Below are 16,896 nucleotides of genomic sequence, written 5' to 3' on the forward strand. Positions count from 1 at the left end.
TGTTCGTTGGGAAGATTCCTCGGGACTTGTTTGAGGATGAGTTGGTTCCCCTTTTTGAGAAGGCGGGGCCCATCTGGGACCTGCGGCTGATGATGGACCCGCTGAGCGGCCTCAACCGGGGCTACGCCTTCGTGACCTTCTGTGCTAAGGACGCCGCCCAGGAGGCGGTGAAGCTGGTGAGACTCGGGGCGCCTGTTGAACCGGAATGAGAGCGGCTGCGTTCTGCGTGTGAACCGGCGCCTCCCTCTGCAGGGCAACAACCACGAGATCCGCCCCGGGAAGCACGTCGGCGTCTGCATCTCCGTGGCCAACAACCGGCTGTTCGTGGGCTCCATCCCCAAGAGCAAGACCAAGGAGCAGATCGTGGAGGAGTTCCTCAAGGTCACAGGTAACACGCCGCCTCGGCTCTCACGGCCGTCCTCCAGCGCCGCCTTGTTCCTCGTGCAGTTCCTCTCCTCTCCCACCAGAGGGCCTCAGTGATGTCATCCTTTACCATCAGCCTGACGACCGGAGGAAGAACCGCGGCTTCTGCTTCCTGGAGTACGAAGACCACAAAGCGGCCGCTCAGGCCCGGCGCCGGCTGATGAGCGGCAAGGTCCGGCTCTGGGGCAACTTGGTGACGGTGGAGTGGGCGGATCCCATCGAAGACCCTGACCCTGAGGTCATGGCCAAGGTGGGTGTCCGAGTCCAACGTCCCCCCCCATCGATGAGCGCTGGGCGTGGAGGAGGGACCGAGTCTTACCGCTGTCCCAACAGGTGAAGGTTCTATTTGTGAGGAACCTCGCCAACAGCGTCACGGAGGAGATCCTGGAGACGGCGTTCAGCCGCTTCGGGACGCTGGAGCGAGTGAAGAAGCTCAAAGACTACGCCTTCGTTCACTTTGAGGAGCGGGACGGCGCGGTGAAGGTGCGTCTGGTCCCCTTCGGGTCTCCGTCGGGTCCCCGTCTGGTCCCCTTCGGGTCCCCTTCGGGTCCCCGTCGGGTCTCCGTCGGGTCTCCGTCGGGTCCCCGTCTGGTCCCCTTCGGGTCCCCGTCGGGTCCCCGTCTGGTCCCCGTCGGGTCCCCGTCGGGTCCCCGTCTGGTCCCCGTCGGGTCCCCTTCGGGTCCTCCTGCCTGAGCGCTGGCTTCCTGCTCCTCAGGCGCTGCAGGAGATGAACGGCGAGGCGCTGGAGGGCGAGCCCATCGAGATCGTCTTCGCTAAACCGCCGGACCAGAAACGGAAGGAGAGGAAAGCTCAGAGACAAGCAGCCAAAACGCAAATGTAAGCGCTGCGTCAGCCAATCAGGGCCGGCCTCCGCCGCGTCCTCACGTGTCTCGTGTCCACAGGTATGACGACGGCTACTATTACTCCACCCCTCCCTACATGGCTGCTCCTGCCCGGGGCCGGGGCAGGGGGGGTAGCCGGAGCTACATGTACCCCCCCGACTACAGCGGCTACGAGGACTACTACGACTACGACTACTACGGCTACGACTACCACGGCTACCGCGGGGGCTACGACGACGCCTACTACGGCTACGACGACTTCCAGGCTCCCGTGCGAGGGCGGGGCGGCGGCAGGGCCGCACGGGGCGGAACCTCTCCGGTCAGGGGGCCGAGGGGCAGGGCCGGCTTCCCCCAGCGTGGAGGACCGGGACCGGGACCGGGCCGAGGAGCAAGAGGGCGAGGAGGGGTACGTGGCGCTCGGGGCGGAAATGTAGGAGGAAAGCGCAAAGCCGACGGGTACAACCAGCCCGAGTCCAAGCGGCGCCAGACCCAGACCTGGGGCTCCCAGCCAATCGCTCAGCAGCCGCTGCAGGGCGGGGACCGATCTGGTACCGCCTCCGGCTACAAAGCCCACCCCCAGGAGTTCTATCAGGGGTGGGAGTAGATCCGTAGGGAGCCCCTCCCATTGTCTGATTGGCCCTCAGCCCCGCCTCCCCTCCTGATTGGTGGCTTCTGTACATATTTTAATCCTCAGCTTGGCCGTGCTTTTATCCGTTATCGGGGGACATGTTGAGACCATCTGCTGTGTTCCGTGTGTTCAACGTGGGCGTGTCTGTTCCTGAGGAGGACGCCGGCCCCGCCCGGCCCCGCCCGGCTTGTGTTCTCTGCTGTTTGTCTGCTTTAATAAATCGACACACACTCGTGTACCAACCTTCAAATTGTGTTGCAAATTCATGTTTGGGCAAACGCTCTCCTCAAATCGCCTCATTGAGGGACGGACTGGAGGTTTACCGGAGCGGGTCCCCTCATGTCCCCATTGGTGTCCCAAATTCACTGTCAGACCAAGCCCCGCCCACTCCACTCCCACACATGTGGCTTTGTAGCCGGGGGGTGAGAGCTCCGTTTGATGTCCCGCCCCAGAAGGATCTAGCTGGACGGTTCTGCTCTGCATGTTTTAACCTCTTCCTGTCTGAGCCGGGCTCACCTGGCCCCGTTGACCTGCGTGTTATCTCTGGAGTGGGCGGGGCACAGAGCACACATGTAACATCATCTTGTTTTCCGTTCTCTAACTGCTTCCTTTTGTTACCCGACTAGCAGGAAAAGGGGGACGAGGCGGGTCCTGGTGCGTCGCTATGAAGACTGACCGGCATCCGGCGCTGCGCTCTGCAGGCTGCCAGTGGATGGAACGGTAAGGTCACCTGACTCAGCGGGCCAATGGCGTCGCCAGCCTTAGACCGCCACGGTTGGAGAGAATCACAAGAAGAACTGGAGCTTTCAAAGACTTGCAAACACCAAAAATGTGATCGATGGAATCCTTCTGGACCGTGGGCGTGGCTTAATGCACCGTGGGCGTGGCTTACTGGACCGTGGGCGTGGTTGAGCTTGTGAGATGATGATGATGGACTATCGGAGGGACACGGGAACATGGTTCTGATCCGCTGAGAGTTTAACTACCTCCGTCTCGAGGCCTCGCCTGCTGGGCTGCGTTCCGTGCTGAGGCGGGGTCTTAACGCCCGAGTCATCCAATCAGCAGCAGAGGTGTTAACCCGTCGCCCCGCCCTCTTGAGAGGTGGTGAATCGTTTCCCTGCGTAACGCTCGTCGTGTTCACGTGGCGAGGTGAGGCCTCGGTACCGGGTCAGGAGCTGGTCCTGAACCAGCCTGAATGTGCGTGAAGTGATTGATCATGTGATCATGTCGTTTACACATTGAATTCTTCCCTGGGGGCGGGTCTTATTTTAGACGCCAGGCCCGAAAGGAAGGGCTGTGGAATGTTGGTGACAAATTATCGGATAATTTGGGATTAATTCATTTCATGTCGTTCTGGAAGAACTTGAAGGAGATCCATCCTGTCGTCTGTTATCGCCCCTGAACCGAGCGTTACCATGGAAACGGCTTCATGTTAACTCCAGCTTCTGTGCTGAAGGATCAATAACTGGGCGTGAACACAGGCCTCGGGCCTCGGCGCTGACCGGGCGGCGTTTTCATGGTTGCTAATCAATAAAGGAAGTCCTCTGGAAAGCGTTCCGGTGTGATGACATCACGGCGTGGGGGAGGAGCTCTCTCTAAGCTCTGACGTGTTGCTTTGTGTCTTTGAATCCTTCGTGCCGACGCTCCTGATCGCTGCCGGACTAATATTGTTCTGGAGTTTTGCTAACGAGTATTTGCATTCTTGCAGATGAATTGTTTTATACTGAGGCCAGTTAAACCTATTTTTCTAATAAAGTTATTGACTTTGATTTGTTTGGTTTCATAGATGACGATGTCATCTTTTTGGCCTCAATGTTTCTCAAACCTCAAACAATATGGAAAAACATCACGTGACCCAAACGCCTCGTTTAATTCTCTAATTCTCTTTTGAAAATAAATCTTAGAATGCTCCAAAAAGACACAATATTTAATCTTGTATTTAATCTCTGCTCCAGAATGTCAGGAACCAGGAATGCACTCACCTCAAATCAGTTGTTCAACTGGCTCCAGAGATTTAGTACCTGATGACGTCATAACTGACGCCGTTACAGGCTCCGCCGACTGTATCCGGTTTCTACGTCAAAACGTTCATTCGCTGAAAGATCTAGAATTTCTGATTCGTTTGAACGCAACTCGGTTCAGAGTCGCGCGGTGCGTGAACGCAGCACGACGGAACACCGACTCTTACTATGGCGAGGGAACAATCCGCCCAAGTCTGACCCTGATTGGCTAATATCTGTTGATGGGGCGGGTCAGATAGTCATGAGGGCTGATTGGTTAGAAGCTTTACAGTCCACCAATCAGACACAGGCGAGGGCGGGCTCTGCTTCAACTTCCTGCTTCCGTTCGGGTCGGATTAAAAAACGAACTTCTCGGGATTTAAACATGGAATAAGTTCTAATCGAACCGAACCGAACCTCTCTGTGTGGACACAGACGTGCACTGAGCGCGTGGACGTTTAGTTAAATGAAGAGTCGTCACGGTAAACATGCTAGCGTTAGCCTGCTAGCTAACTCCGCCCCTTGAGACGCTTAATCTCGAAATTGGACGCAGATTATCCGGAATAATCCGTGAGACCAGACCGGATCCACCGGAGGACGGATGGCGGACATTCTCCGGGACTTGAAGCGGGGGCTGAGGCTCGACTTCCTGGCGGAAGCCGGACGTCAGTATCCGGTGTCCTGCTTCCTGCTGCTGTCCATGGTGTCGCTGACGGTCCTGCTCAACAGGTACGGAGGACCGGGGCGTGTCCCGGGGCGTGTCCCGGCGTCAGCACACACTCCAAAGGCCTAATGACGTCACACTCCCATCAACGCTGACGTATGTGGTCAGCCTCATGGATCCGGTTCGTGTCCCCCTTCAGGTTTATCCATGTCCTGATGGTGTTCTGGTCCTTCCTGGCCGGCGTCGTCACCTTCTATTTGTCCCTGACCCCGGAGACGCTCCTCCCAAACGTCCTCTTCACGGCGACGCCAAGGAGCAAGGTGAGCCGCATCACGGGACGCCCGTGGGGCGCTGGTCGGACCCCCGTGGGGCGCTGGTCGGACCCCCGTCGGGCGCTGGTCGGACCCCCGTGGGGCGCTGATCGGACCCCCGTCGGGCGCTGGTCGGACCCCCGTCGGGCGCTGGTCGGACCCCCGTCGGGCGCTGGTCGGACCCCCGTCGGGCGCTGGTCAGACCCCCGTGGGGCGCTGGTCGGACCCCCGTGGGGCGCTGGTCGGACCCCCGCGGGGCGCTGGTCGGACCCCCGTGGGGCGCTGGTCGGACCCCCGTCGGGCGCTGGTCGGACCCCCGTGGGGCGCTGATCGGACGCCCGTCGGGCGCTGGTCGGACCCCCGTGGGGCGCTGGTCGGACCCCCGTGGGGCGCTGGTCGGACGCCTCGGCGGCGTTGCGTCTTGTTGGTGACGTGTTTGTCCTCCTGCAGAGGACGGAGGCGGAGCTGTTTCCTCTGGGCCACAGCTGCGCCGTCTGTGGGAAGGTCAAGTGTCAACGCCACCGGTACGTCCACAGGAGCAGAGACCCGGACCCGGACCCGGTCCCGGACCCCGATCCTAAATTCTGGTCTGTCCTCCTAGGCCGACGCTGCTCCTCGAGAACCACCAGCCGTGGTTGGACCTGAAGGTCCACGCCAAGGTGGACGCGTCCCTGGCGGAGGTCTGCCCCCTCTCTTTAAGTGTCCACCTTGTCCGTCTCCGTCCCGGCTCTGTAAACGTGTCTCGTGTCTCAGGTGTTCGAGCTGGTCCTGGAGAACTTCGTGTACCCGTGGTACCGGTAAGCGGCGCTCGTCCCGCGGCGCGGCGCCGCTGCTTAAATCAAACGCCCCTCTGTCTCCAGGGACATCACCGACGACGACGCCTGCGTGGACGAAGTGAGGACGACCTTCCGCTTCTTCGCTTCGGTGCTGGTCCGCCGGGCTCAGAAGGTGGGAGCAGTCACTGTTCAATCCGATTGGTCCGTGCTGGCCCCGCCCCTTTGAGCGTGTCGTCCTGCAGGTGGACGTTCCCGCCGTGTTCGCTGACAAAGTGATGAAAGCGGCGTTGAAGCACATCGAGATAATCGCTCGAGCGCGGAGGACAGGTGCGTCTGTCTGCTCGCTGAGGGCGGAGCCTCTGGAGGCGTGGCTCCGCCCTCAGCGGGCCTGGTTCTGTTTGCAGTGACGACCCCGGCCGGGTTGCAGCGGGCGGCCGTGGAGGAATACGGCGGCGAGCTGCACGCCGCTCTGCGCAGCCGGAAGGACGAGCTGCTGTACCTGAGGACGCTGACGGAGGCGCTGTTCCCCTTCCTGATGCCCGCCAAGGCCACGGACTGCAGGTAGGACCCGGACCGGACCCCGCCCCCGGGACGCCGCGGGCCGGGTCTGGATCACGCCGCCGTCTCTGCCCAGGTCTCTGGCCCTGCTGCTGCGGGAGGTGATGGCCGGTTCCGTCCTGCTGCCCACCATGGACTTCATTGCTGACCCGGTGAGTGGGCGGGGCTAGTGTGCCGCTGGAGGGTTCCGGTCGGGTCCACCAGCTGCTGTTTGTCTTCCAGGACACGGTCAACCTCATGGTTCTGATATACGTGGACGAGCGTCCGGTAAGCGGCGCCGTGATGTCATCGCCGTGATGTCATCGTCGGCCTGGCCCGGTTCTGAACTCACCGGTGTTCTGGTTCTGCAGCCTGAAGAGGCCTCAGAACCGCCGTCGGCGCCCGTCCCGTTCCTGCAGAAGTACGCAGACGTCAGCAGCAAAAAGGCGTCGGTAAGCCCCGCCTCCTCCGGCAGCACCTCCTCGCTCCCGGGGAGCTGAAGCTGCCCCGCCCCCCATGCAGGTTCTGAAGCTGCAGCTGAAGGAGATCCGGGAGCAGCAGGACCTCCTCTTCCGCTTCATGAGCTTCCTGAAGCAGGAGGGCGCCGTTCACGTGCTGCAGTTCTGCCTCGCCGTGGGTAAGAGGCGGCGCCAGCTGGACCCGGCTCTGACCCGGCTCTGACCCGGCTCTGACCCGGCTCTCCTCCAGAGGAGTTCAACAACGACATCCTGAGTCCGGAGCTGAGCGAGGCGGAGCTACGGCGTCTCCACGGCGATGTGCTGCACATCTACCAGACGTACTGCCTGGACGAGAGCGTGGACAAGATCCGCTTCGACGGCTTCATCGTGGACGAGATCCGGAACGGTAAGGGGACGGCGGCGCCGGGGGCGGGTCCGGGGGCGGGGCCCGGCTCACCGCTGTCTCTGTATCAGTTGCTCAGGGCCCCTACGGCGGCGTGGTGAAGCTGCAGACGATGCGCTGCCTGTTCGAGGCGTACGAGCGCGTCCTGGCGCTGCTGGAGGGCGTGTTCACGCCCATGTTCTGCCACAGCGACGAGGTGGGGCGGGGCCTGGCGGGGAGGGCGGGGCCGCTTCCTGTTGCCCCCGCTTCTGTTCTGGGACGCTGACTGCCCCTGTGTGTTTCAGTACTTCAGACACCTGCTGAGGGGGGCGGAGTCTCCGGCCAGGAACAACCGCATCAGCAGGTGTGTCCTGCTCTCTGATAGGCTCTCTGATTCCTCCCGAGACCAGCTCAGCTTCCATTGCCGTAGAAACGGCGTGTGACCTCGCCTCCCGCTGCTCCTCCCAGGAACGCGTCCAAACGAGGAGAGTCGTCGGGAATCAGCCGAATCGGCAGTAAGATCAAAGGCGTGTTCAAGAGCAGCGCCATGGAGGGCTCGGTCCCGCCCCCCGGGGAGGAGCCGGTCGAGGAGGCCACCATCGTGACGGAGGACGACGCCCCCGCCGAGCCGGCCAGCGGCCACGGCGGCCTCAGGAACCTGGCGGCGTGGGGCGTGGCCATCCCGTACGTCCGCGTCTACGAGGACGAGGCGAGGAAGGAGAAGCTCCCGGCGTTCTGCATCGACGTGGAGCGGAACGACAGGAAGGAGGGTGAGAGGGGGCGGGGCCGGGGGCGGGTCAATGAGACCACATTCAGGACATCTAGTGGACGTTTTAGGTACCGCTCAGACTGGTTCTGCCTGTAATCAGATTACATTACACACGGTCCAGTTTGTGTGACGTCACCATGACTCCCCGGGGTCTGGTTCTGGTTCTGGTTCTGGTTCTGACCGTGTTCTCTGATGTTCTCCAGTCGGTCATGAACCCGAGAGCTGGTCTGTGGACCGGCGGTACCTGGAGTTCTACGTCCTGGAGTCCAAACTCACCGAGTTCCACGGTAACGGACCGGACCAGCTGATCCCGGGTCCATGGGTCGATCAGCTGGCCTGAGGGGTGTGTGTGTGTGTGTGTGTCTGTGTGTGTGTGTGTGTGTCTGTGTGTGTGTGTGTGTGTCTGTGTGTGTGTGTGTCTGTGTGTGTGTGTGTGTGTCTGTGTGTGTGCGTGTCTCTGTGTGTGTGTGTGTGTGTGTGTGTGTGTCTGTGTGTGTGTCTGTGTGTGTGTGTGTGTGTGTGTGTGTGTGTGCTTCCAGGAACGTTCACTGATGCTCAGCTTCCATCCAAAAGAATCATCGGACCAAAGAACTCCGAGTTCCTCCGATCCAAAAGAGAAGAGTTCCAGGAATACCTGCAGGTGAAGACCTGGGGGGCGGAGTCTGGTCTCCTGGATCGGGTTTCAGTGTCTCTCTCTCTCTCTCTCTCTCTCTCTCTCTCTCTCTCCCTCAGAGACTCCTGCAGCATCCTGAACTCAGCAACAGTCAGCTGCTGGCGGACTTCCTGTCTCCTCACAGCATGGAGTCTCAGTTCCTGGACCGGATGCTGCCTGACGTCAACCTGGGTAGGCCCCGCCCACGCCCCGCCCCCGTGGTCGCCGCCCACTAACCCAGGCTTTGTTTTACAGGAAAGATTTTCAAATCCGTCCCGGGGAAGCTGATAAAAGAGGCAAGTCCTGGAACCAACCAGACGTCTGTGATGTCATCAGGGGGAGCATCAGGCTCCTCCCCCACGCCGTGACCTCATCAGGCTGACGGTAACGCTGTGAATCCCTCCGTTCTCCAGAAAGGCCAGAACCTGGAGCCGTTCCTCCAGTCCTTCTTCAGCTCCTGCGAGTCACCCAAACCCAAACCCGGCCGACCCGAGCTGACCGTCCCGAGCCCGCCGGCCGCCGGCGCCAAGGTAACGCCTACTTCTGTCCTCACACCACAGGATGCTGCTGCATCCGTCATGCACTGGGGCGGAGCCCTCCAGGGTATTTATAAAGGAAGTATCAGGGAGGGGCCTGCTCCTCTGGGCAGGGCTTCCTCTGGGACGTTGTGGCTGAGACTGGACCAGAGCCACAACGTCCCAGAGGAAGCCCCGCCCGGCGCCGTGGGGAGACGTCCCAACTACTTCCTGTCCCCTGGCTGAACGATGGCTGAGCGTGCTATGTGGGCCGGGCCGGACGCCGCTCCGCTCCGCGTTAGCAGTGATGTCATTTCCTGTCTCCCCGCAGCTGTTCAGGAACAACGGCGAAGCGTCCGCCGGGCTGGACAGGAACCAGCGCGCCTCTGAGAGCGCCGTCGCCGTGGACGGCTTGTACGACGCCATGATGCACCTGGGTAGGTATGGGCGGAGCCGGGGCGGCGCCACCGGAGGGGTTGGACCTCCTCCTTTAACCGCGTTCCGGCCCGGCAGGTCGCACCGTGTTCCGTATCCCGGACTGGCTGCACCACCTGCTGGCGGCCGGCAGGATCCTGATCAAGAACACGTTTGAGGCCTACATGGACCGGTACCTGCAGTCCAAGCTGGACCAGGTCCTGCAGGAGCACCGGCTGGTGTCCCTCATCACGCAGCTCAGGGGTACGCCGCTCAGAGCCCGGCCCGGTTCTGGACCGGTTCCGGCCTGGTTCTGGAGCGGTTCCGACCCGGTTCTGGACCGGCTGCTCAGACAGAACTCTCCTCCTCCTCCTCCCAGACACCGTTTTCTGCGAGGCCGGCGGGGAGCGAACCGCCGGTGACCGGAACGCCAGAGCCAGGAGGACGTTTGAGGAGATGGTTGCATACCTACCAGGTGGGCGGGCTTTACCTGCACACCACCAATCAGCTCCCTCCCCTCCTCTGCTCCGATTGGTCCATTCGGGTTCAGAGAGATTAGTAACAAGGGGGGGGCTTTTTGTTCTGAAGCAGCCCCCACCTGAGGTGCGTGTGTGTGTGTGTGTCTGTGTGTGTGTGTGTGTCTCTGTGTGTGTGTGTGCGTGTCTCTGTGTGTGTGCGTGTCTCTGTGTGTGTGTGTGTGTGCGTGTGTGTCTGTGTGTGTGTGTGTGTGTCTCTGTGTGTGTCTGTGCGTGTGCGTGTGTGTGTGTGTCTCTGTGTGTGTGTGTGTGTGTGTGTGTCTCTGTGTGTGTTTCTGTGTGTGTGCGTGTGTGTGTGTGTCTGTTTGCGTGTGCGTGTGTCTCTGTGCGTGTGTGTGTGTCTCTGTGTGTGTCTGTGTGCGTGTGTCTCTGTGTGTGTGTGTGTGTGTGTGTGTGTGTGTGTGTGTGTGTGTGTGTGTGTGTGTTTGTGTGTCTCAGGCTTTGTGGTGACGTGCATCGGTGAGGAAATGAAGTACGAAGGCGTCCGGCTGCTGTTTGATGGGCTCCAGCAACCGCTGCTCAACAAGCAGGTGAGGAGACAGACAGGCAGACAGACAGACAGGCAGACAGACAGACAGGCAGACAGACAGACAGGCAGACAGACAGACAGGCAGACTGACAGACAGGTAGACAGACAGGTAGACAGACAGGCAGACAGACAGACAGGCAGACTGACAGACAGGTAGACAGACAGGTAGACAGACGGACAGACAGACAGACAGACAGACAGGTAGACTGACAGACAGACTGACAGACAGGTAGACAGACAGACAGGTAGACAGACAGGTAGACTGACAGACATGTAGACAGACAGGTAGACAGACAGTTAGACTGACAGACAGGCAGACAGACAGACAGACAGACAGACAGGTAGACAGACAGGTAGACTGCTGTCCACAGCTGTGATGACATCACCTTTTTGTCCTCAGGTGTCCTACGTGCTGCTGGACATCGCCGTTCAGGAACTCTTCCCCGAACTCAAAAAGGTAAACAACGGTGGAGAGATGAAGATCATCGTCTTCATCATCAAAGGCTCGCTAGCCAGCATCGGTTGCTGTGACAACCGTTTCCTGTAATCTGACTACATGGCGGCGCTCACTGTTAGCGACGCTGCTATCTATGCTAACGAGGACGAGACGTCATTTGACACCTTTAGCTCTGGGGTTGCTCCGCCCATCAGATGAAGTAAACAAACGCTCGTTCTCTCCTCAGAGAGCGACGGACACGTGACCCGGGAGGAACCCTCCCCCCGTCCCGCTCGTGGGTCGGGTTCCGTTTCACTTGGGAACCGGTGAAAGAACCGAGCGGGTCGGTCCAGACCGAGAATCAAATAAAAGCATGAAACCCGGATCGCCGTGAAGCGTGTCTTTGGTGGCGCCGGAACCAGAACCGGACTAGAACGGAACAAACGAGTGGTCGGACCGGTTCTACGCTTTAATCTGGACAGAACATGCAGCAGACACAGGAAGGTTCTCCTGGTTCTACATCGAGGATTCGGTTCTGTTGCTGGACGGTGACGGTCCGGATGGACGGGCTAACGGGTCTGTCACGGGGGGCCGGGTCACATGTTCCGAGTCCAGAGGAGCCCCAGAACAACCAGGGCGGCGCTCGGTTCTGTGAGTCCGGCAGCCGGGTTGTAGACGGTGACGCGTCCTTCCACGGCCGTGTGGACGGGCTGCATCCGCTCGATGTAGCTGGACAGGACCGCCAGGTCCAAGTCCCCTGAGGACGGGGACAGAGAAACGTCAGAACTCTGCAGGAGAACCGCACGGAACCGGGCCGACCTCCCACCTGCTCACCGCTGTCGTACTTGAGGGTCTCGTTCTTCACCATGGCGAAGCCGTCCCCGCCCTGCGCTACGTAGGACGCCACCGCCACCGTGTAGACCGCCTCGTCCTCCACGGCCTCGTAGACCGGAACCCGGCATTGGGTGCACAGGATTCGGAGGCTCCTCAGGCGACTCCACGGCGGTTTGGAGACGTCGTACTCGACCCGGAATCCTGTCAGGAGGTCCAGATTCAGACGTCGGACGAGGGCCGAGGCTCCGGCGCAACCGTGGCGACCAGAAGACGTCTCTGGGTCTGAACCAATGCTGGAAGAGAACCGTTGAATTTGTGGACTACGAGGTCCAAACCTGAAGAAGAACGGTACCAGAGACTTGGAGGAACTCCCCGGTCCCCCGGCCGTAGCGTCTGACGGAGAACTCGAAGGTCTTCTTCAGCGTGGATCCCTTCAGCTGCACCAGGTCAAAGGTCCCCCCGAAGGGCAGGACGGCGAGCAGGTCCTCCACGGTGATCCAACCTACGGCGGGGACACGGACTCAGCGGCGCCCGTCCAAACACGGACTCGGGGACTCAGCGGCGCCCGACTCACCGTCCCGGATTTGCTCGTCAATATGTGATCGGATGCCGCCGCCGTTCATGATGGCGGCGCTGACCTGATTCCACCGGTCGTCGTCCGCGACCTTCACGTAGTTGTTGACCTGAACCACGGAGACAAGAAGACGGTTTCACACGCCAGGTTTGAGGTTCTGCTCGGAGAACCTTCTGGACTCAAAGCGTTCCTGAGGACGGATGGACGCGCCGGGTCTCGAACCCAACATGGCATCCCGTCATGTCGTTACCATGGCGTCACAGATCAGGTTCCCCAGGTTGCATTCCTGAAACCGGCACTCTGCAGCGGTTCCGTTCAGGAAGACGGCCGTCCGTCCCACCACCCGGGCCGAGTAGTTCGCCAGGTTCTCCTTCCACTCGTCCACTTCGGCGAGGACGTCTGGATCTGGACGAAAGTCGTGATGCGGGACGGGAGCGCCGACGGGACGGGACGTGGGGACGGACGCTCGTACCTTCGGCGACGCTGCCGTCCAGCAGGATGGGGTTCCCCGAGGACGTCAACACGTCGCCGGCGGCGTCGAACGTCACGTTCAGACGGCCCAGGTACTTCCCGAACGCGTAGGCCTGAACGACGGGAACCATCCGACCGTCGTCCGACTCCACCAGGAACGGATAAGGACCGGAGGGGACCTCAGAGGAAGGGGGCGGTCCTACAGGACGGGGAGGACGACCGTGGAGTTTACCTGCAGACACTCACTCACTCACTCTCACTGGTTCATTCATTCGTTTATTCACTCGTTCATTCACTCACTCACTGGTTCATTCATTCATTTATTCACTCGTTCATTCATTCATTTATTCACTCGTTCATTCATTCATTTATTCACTGGTTCATTCATTCATTTATTCACTGGTTCATTCATTCATTTATTCACTCGTTCACTCACTTATTCGTTTTCTAAAAACATGGCACGTTACTGAGACTTAAACCAACAACATGCCGGTACCGCCGGTGGGATCCGCTCCGGTTGGTCCACGCCGGATCTTGGAGGGAGGGGTTCGGGCTTTTTAAATCAAAATGAGTTGATTCTACGGGACGGATCCGTTTAAACGGGACCAGAGTCCGATCAGAACCTCAGGCGTGAGCCCGGAGCAACACGATGACTTCAGTCTGTCCGCCCGTGAGTCGTCCCGTCGGGTTGGACGGTACCGACCCGACTAGTTCTGTCTGTTCAGCTCATCCATGTCTGCTTCAGGAACCCTTGAACGTCACCTGATCCTGGTCCGCTCTGTGGCGCCCACCTTCCCTCAGATCTTTGATGGCCTGAGGTCTGAGACTCACTTCCTGTTTGGGTCTGAGACTCACTTCCTGTTTGGCTGTTATCTTTGGAGAACACGTCCTGTTTACTCTTCAGCTAGATAGGACGACTTCCAGCAGCAGCGGCACGGCTAACGGACACGGCTAACGGACACGGCTAACTGACACGGCTGACGGACACGGCTAACGGACACGGCTAACGGACACGGCTAACGGACACGGCTAACGGACACGGCTGACAGAAACAATCTACTCAGAGGCTGAACTGAACACAAAACAAACGTAAATGCCCTTGGTGCTAACCGTTAGCTTCCTGCTAATGCACAGTGGCGTATTAGCAGCTTCCGGTTCACGGCGGGGTACATTTAGCTGGCACAGGTATCTGGACCGGCCCCGGCCCCGCCCCCACCTGTGTAGAGGAAGGTGTTGCTATGGCCTCCGACGACGACGTCGACTCCCCGGACCCTCCTGGCGATCTCTTGATCCGTGGCGAAGCCGGAGTGTCCCAGAGCGATGATCTTGGTCACGCCCTGCTTCTGGAGGTGGTCTACGTACGGCTGGAGGGAGGTCACCTCATCCAGGAAGGACAGGTGTGGTCCTGAATGTGGGCCGGATCAAGTTACAACAGGCTCCTCCCCATGGCGAAACATCAAAGTTTGCCTCCACGGCACGATGAATGCATGGGTTAGGTTTAGATCGCCATGGTAACCACCTTCACCTACCGGGTTTGGACAGGGCAGTGGTTTCCTGTGAGGTGTATCCAGCCACGCCCACCTTCTCACCGCCGACGTGAAGTATCTTATAAGGTGAGTAGGAGGAGCCAAATGTGGCGTTGAGCATTTGGTCTGCTTTGATGTTGGCGCTGAGAATGGGACACTGGATCCGGTCCATGAACGGTTCCATGAGTCCCTCCACGCCGTTATCGAACTCGTGGTTCCCCAACGCCTGAAACGCACGAAGAACGGAGATCAGTGTCGCCACCCCCGACCACGCCCGATCACCCCCCGACCACGCCCGATCACCCCCGATCACTCCCCGACCACGCCCGATCACCCCCCGACCACGCCCGATCACTCCCCGACCACGCCCGATCACCCCCAACCATGCCCGATCACCCCCCAACCACGCCCGATCACCCCCAACCATGCCCGATCACCCCCGACCACGCCCGATCACCCCCGATCACCCCCCAACCACGCCCGATCACCCCCCGACCACGCCCGATCACCCCCGACCACGCCCGATCACCCCCGATCACCCCCCGACCACGCCCGATCACCCCCCGATCAGGCCCGATCACCCCCGACCACGCCCGATCACCCCCCGACCACGCCCGATCACCCCCCGACCACGCCCGATCACCCCCCATTTGGCCCGACCACGCCCGATCACCCCCGATCAGGCCCGATCAATGGAATGGGTTCTGATCAACCGGACCTGGCTCCGGTTCTCCACCGCAGGTTTCTGAAGAACCGGAGGTTGGAACCTTTTGGTCAGACATATCTCCAATAGTTTGAAGATCTGTGATCACCTGTCAGAATACCATTGCTATAGTAACAGACAGGCTTCGGTTCGGACCCCGCTGCTCTTACCATGGCGTCGTAGCGGAGTCGGTTCATGAAGTGCGCCGCCTCCGCCCCTTTGTAGTGGTTGAACCAGACCGACCCCTGGAACTGGTCTCCGGCGTCCAGCAGCAGCACGTTGGTCCCGGGGATCCGGATCCTCCGGACCGCCGTGGCCCTCCGCGCCACCCCGGCGAAGCATCCGCGGTCGGGTCTGCATTTCCCAGACATCGGGCCGGTCTCCTCCACCCGCGCGTGCACGTCGTTAGTGTGGAGGAGAACCAGGTCCCAGGCCGCCGAGGGGGACACGGAGGAGCCGAGCAGGAGGAGCAGGAGGAGCCGCGGAGCGCCCATCTGTCCGGGTCCGGGTCTCCGCCCCGCCCTTCCTCCTCTTTCGGTTCTGTAAACTAAAAACTCCTCCGGCGACGTCACGCGTCAGGGCGCGCGCGCGCAGGAGGGGTTTGTGACGTGTCCAGAAACGCTGTCTCCGGTTTCACACCGACTGAACTAAACGACAAAGATTCAAGTTGAACCCTCAGCCGAGGTTTCAGGTTACACCTTCACAGGTGAGCCAGCAGCACCGTTGCCCCGCCCACTGCCAGTCAGGTAGATCTCCACCGGCCTCAGGACCTGATGGAGCAGCTGCTGCCTTCTCTGAGTGACGAGTCGAAGCCATGCCCCCCCCCCCCCCTTTTGTCCACCTACGTAGTACATACTATGTGTCTTTGTAATTTATTGTTATTTTATTTGTATTGTTAAATGTTTTGATTTATGTACGAAGGACTTTCAACGGAAACAAGACCGCAAGGATGTTTGACTGTACTTGTACTGTGATACATGCTACTGTTTGACTGTACTTGTACTGTAATACATGCTACTGTGTGACTGTACTTGTACTGTAATACATGCTACTGTGTGACTGTACTTGTACTGTAATACATGCTACTGTGTGACTGTACTTGTACTGTAATACATGCTACTGTGTGACTGTACTTGTACTGTAATACATGCTACTGTCTGCCTGTACTTGTACTGTGATACATGCTACTGTCTGCCTGTACTTGTACTGTAATACATGCTACTGTTTGACTGTACTTGTACTGTAATACACGCTACTGTGTGACTGTACTTGTACTGTAATACATGCTAATGTTTGACTGTACTTGTACTGTAATACATGCTACTGTCTGGCTGTACTTGTACTGTAATACATGCTACTGTTTGACTGTACTTGTACTGTAATACATGCTACTGTCTGCCTGTACTAGTACTGTAATACATGCTACTGTGTGACTGTAATTGTACTGTAATACATGCTACTGTATGACTGTACTCGTACTGTAATACACGCTACTGTGTGGCTGTACTTGTACTGCGATACATGCTACTGTTTGACTGTACTTGTACTGTAATACACGCTACTGTGTGACTGTACTTGTACTGTAATACACGCTACTGTGTGGCTGTACTTGTACTGCGATACATGCTACTGTTTGACTGTACTTGTACTGTAATACACGCTACTGTGTGACTGTACTTGTACTGTAATACATGCTACTGTGTGACTGTACTTGTACTGTAATACATGCTACTGTGTGACTGTGCTTGTACTGTAATACACGCTACTGTGTGACTGTACTTGTACTGCGATACATGCTACTGTTTGACTGTACTTGTACTGTAATACACGCTACTGTGTGACTGTACTTGTACTGTAATACATGCTACTGTGTGACTGTGCTTGTACTGTAATACACGCTACTGTGTGACTGTACT

The 16,896-nt window shown here is 58.9% G+C and overlaps 3 protein-coding genes across 3 annotated transcripts in view; 2 read left to right on the forward strand and 1 right to left on the reverse strand.

Annotated features, from left to right (window-relative positions):
* Window positions 1–2,133, forward strand: part of LOC137909680 (heterogeneous nuclear ribonucleoprotein Q-like) — a 3,614-nt gene extending 1,481 nt beyond the window's left edge. The window contains exons 3-8 of the mRNA XM_068754140.1: window positions 1–176; window positions 253–388; window positions 468–673; window positions 757–906; window positions 1,139–1,260; window positions 1,326–2,133. Coding sequence (XP_068610241.1) covers window positions 1–176; window positions 253–388; window positions 468–673; window positions 757–906; window positions 1,139–1,260; window positions 1,326–1,869 — 1,334 coding nt within the window. The 3' untranslated portion in view covers window positions 1,870–2,133. The remainder of the gene's footprint in view (window positions 177–252; window positions 389–467; window positions 674–756; window positions 907–1,138; window positions 1,261–1,325) is intronic.
* A 2,361-nt stretch (window positions 2,134–4,494) lies between these two features.
* On the forward strand, window positions 4,495–11,257 carry LOC137909354 (sorting nexin-14-like). Its single transcript, XM_068753805.1, has 27 exons — window positions 4,495–4,622; window positions 4,757–4,877; window positions 5,319–5,392; window positions 5,470–5,548; window positions 5,622–5,665; window positions 5,729–5,816; window positions 5,887–5,971; window positions 6,049–6,205; window positions 6,279–6,354; window positions 6,425–6,469; window positions 6,553–6,633; window positions 6,704–6,818; window positions 6,890–7,045; window positions 7,114–7,238; window positions 7,327–7,385; window positions 7,490–7,791; window positions 7,994–8,077; window positions 8,330–8,430; window positions 8,523–8,634; window positions 8,698–8,738; window positions 8,856–8,972; window positions 9,289–9,394; window positions 9,471–9,635; window positions 9,751–9,846; window positions 10,346–10,437; window positions 10,837–10,893; window positions 11,120–11,257. Exons 1-27 carry the CDS (start codon window positions 4,495–4,497, stop codon window positions 11,135–11,137), a joined length of 2,724 nt encoding a protein of 907 aa, XP_068609906.1. The 3' UTR covers window positions 11,138–11,257.
* A 195-nt stretch (window positions 11,258–11,452) lies between these two features.
* On the reverse strand, window positions 11,453–15,474 carry LOC137909284 (snake venom 5'-nucleotidase-like). Its single transcript, XM_068753728.1, has 9 exons — window positions 15,151–15,474; window positions 14,281–14,503; window positions 13,968–14,156; window positions 12,753–12,950; window positions 12,531–12,685; window positions 12,281–12,389; window positions 12,059–12,208; window positions 11,707–11,907; window positions 11,453–11,629 (listed from the first exon to the last, which is right to left on the reverse strand). Exons 1-9 carry the CDS (start codon window positions 15,472–15,474, stop codon window positions 11,469–11,471), a joined length of 1,710 nt encoding a protein of 569 aa, XP_068609829.1. The 3' UTR covers window positions 11,453–11,468.
* Window positions 15,475–16,896: the final 1,422 nt, after the last annotated feature.

This window comes from Brachionichthys hirsutus, chromosome 20 (assembly GCF_040956055.1).
Source record: "Brachionichthys hirsutus isolate HB-005 chromosome 20, CSIRO-AGI_Bhir_v1, whole genome shotgun sequence".
Lineage (NCBI taxonomy): Eukaryota > Metazoa > Chordata > Actinopteri > Lophiiformes > Brachionichthyidae > Brachionichthys > Brachionichthys hirsutus.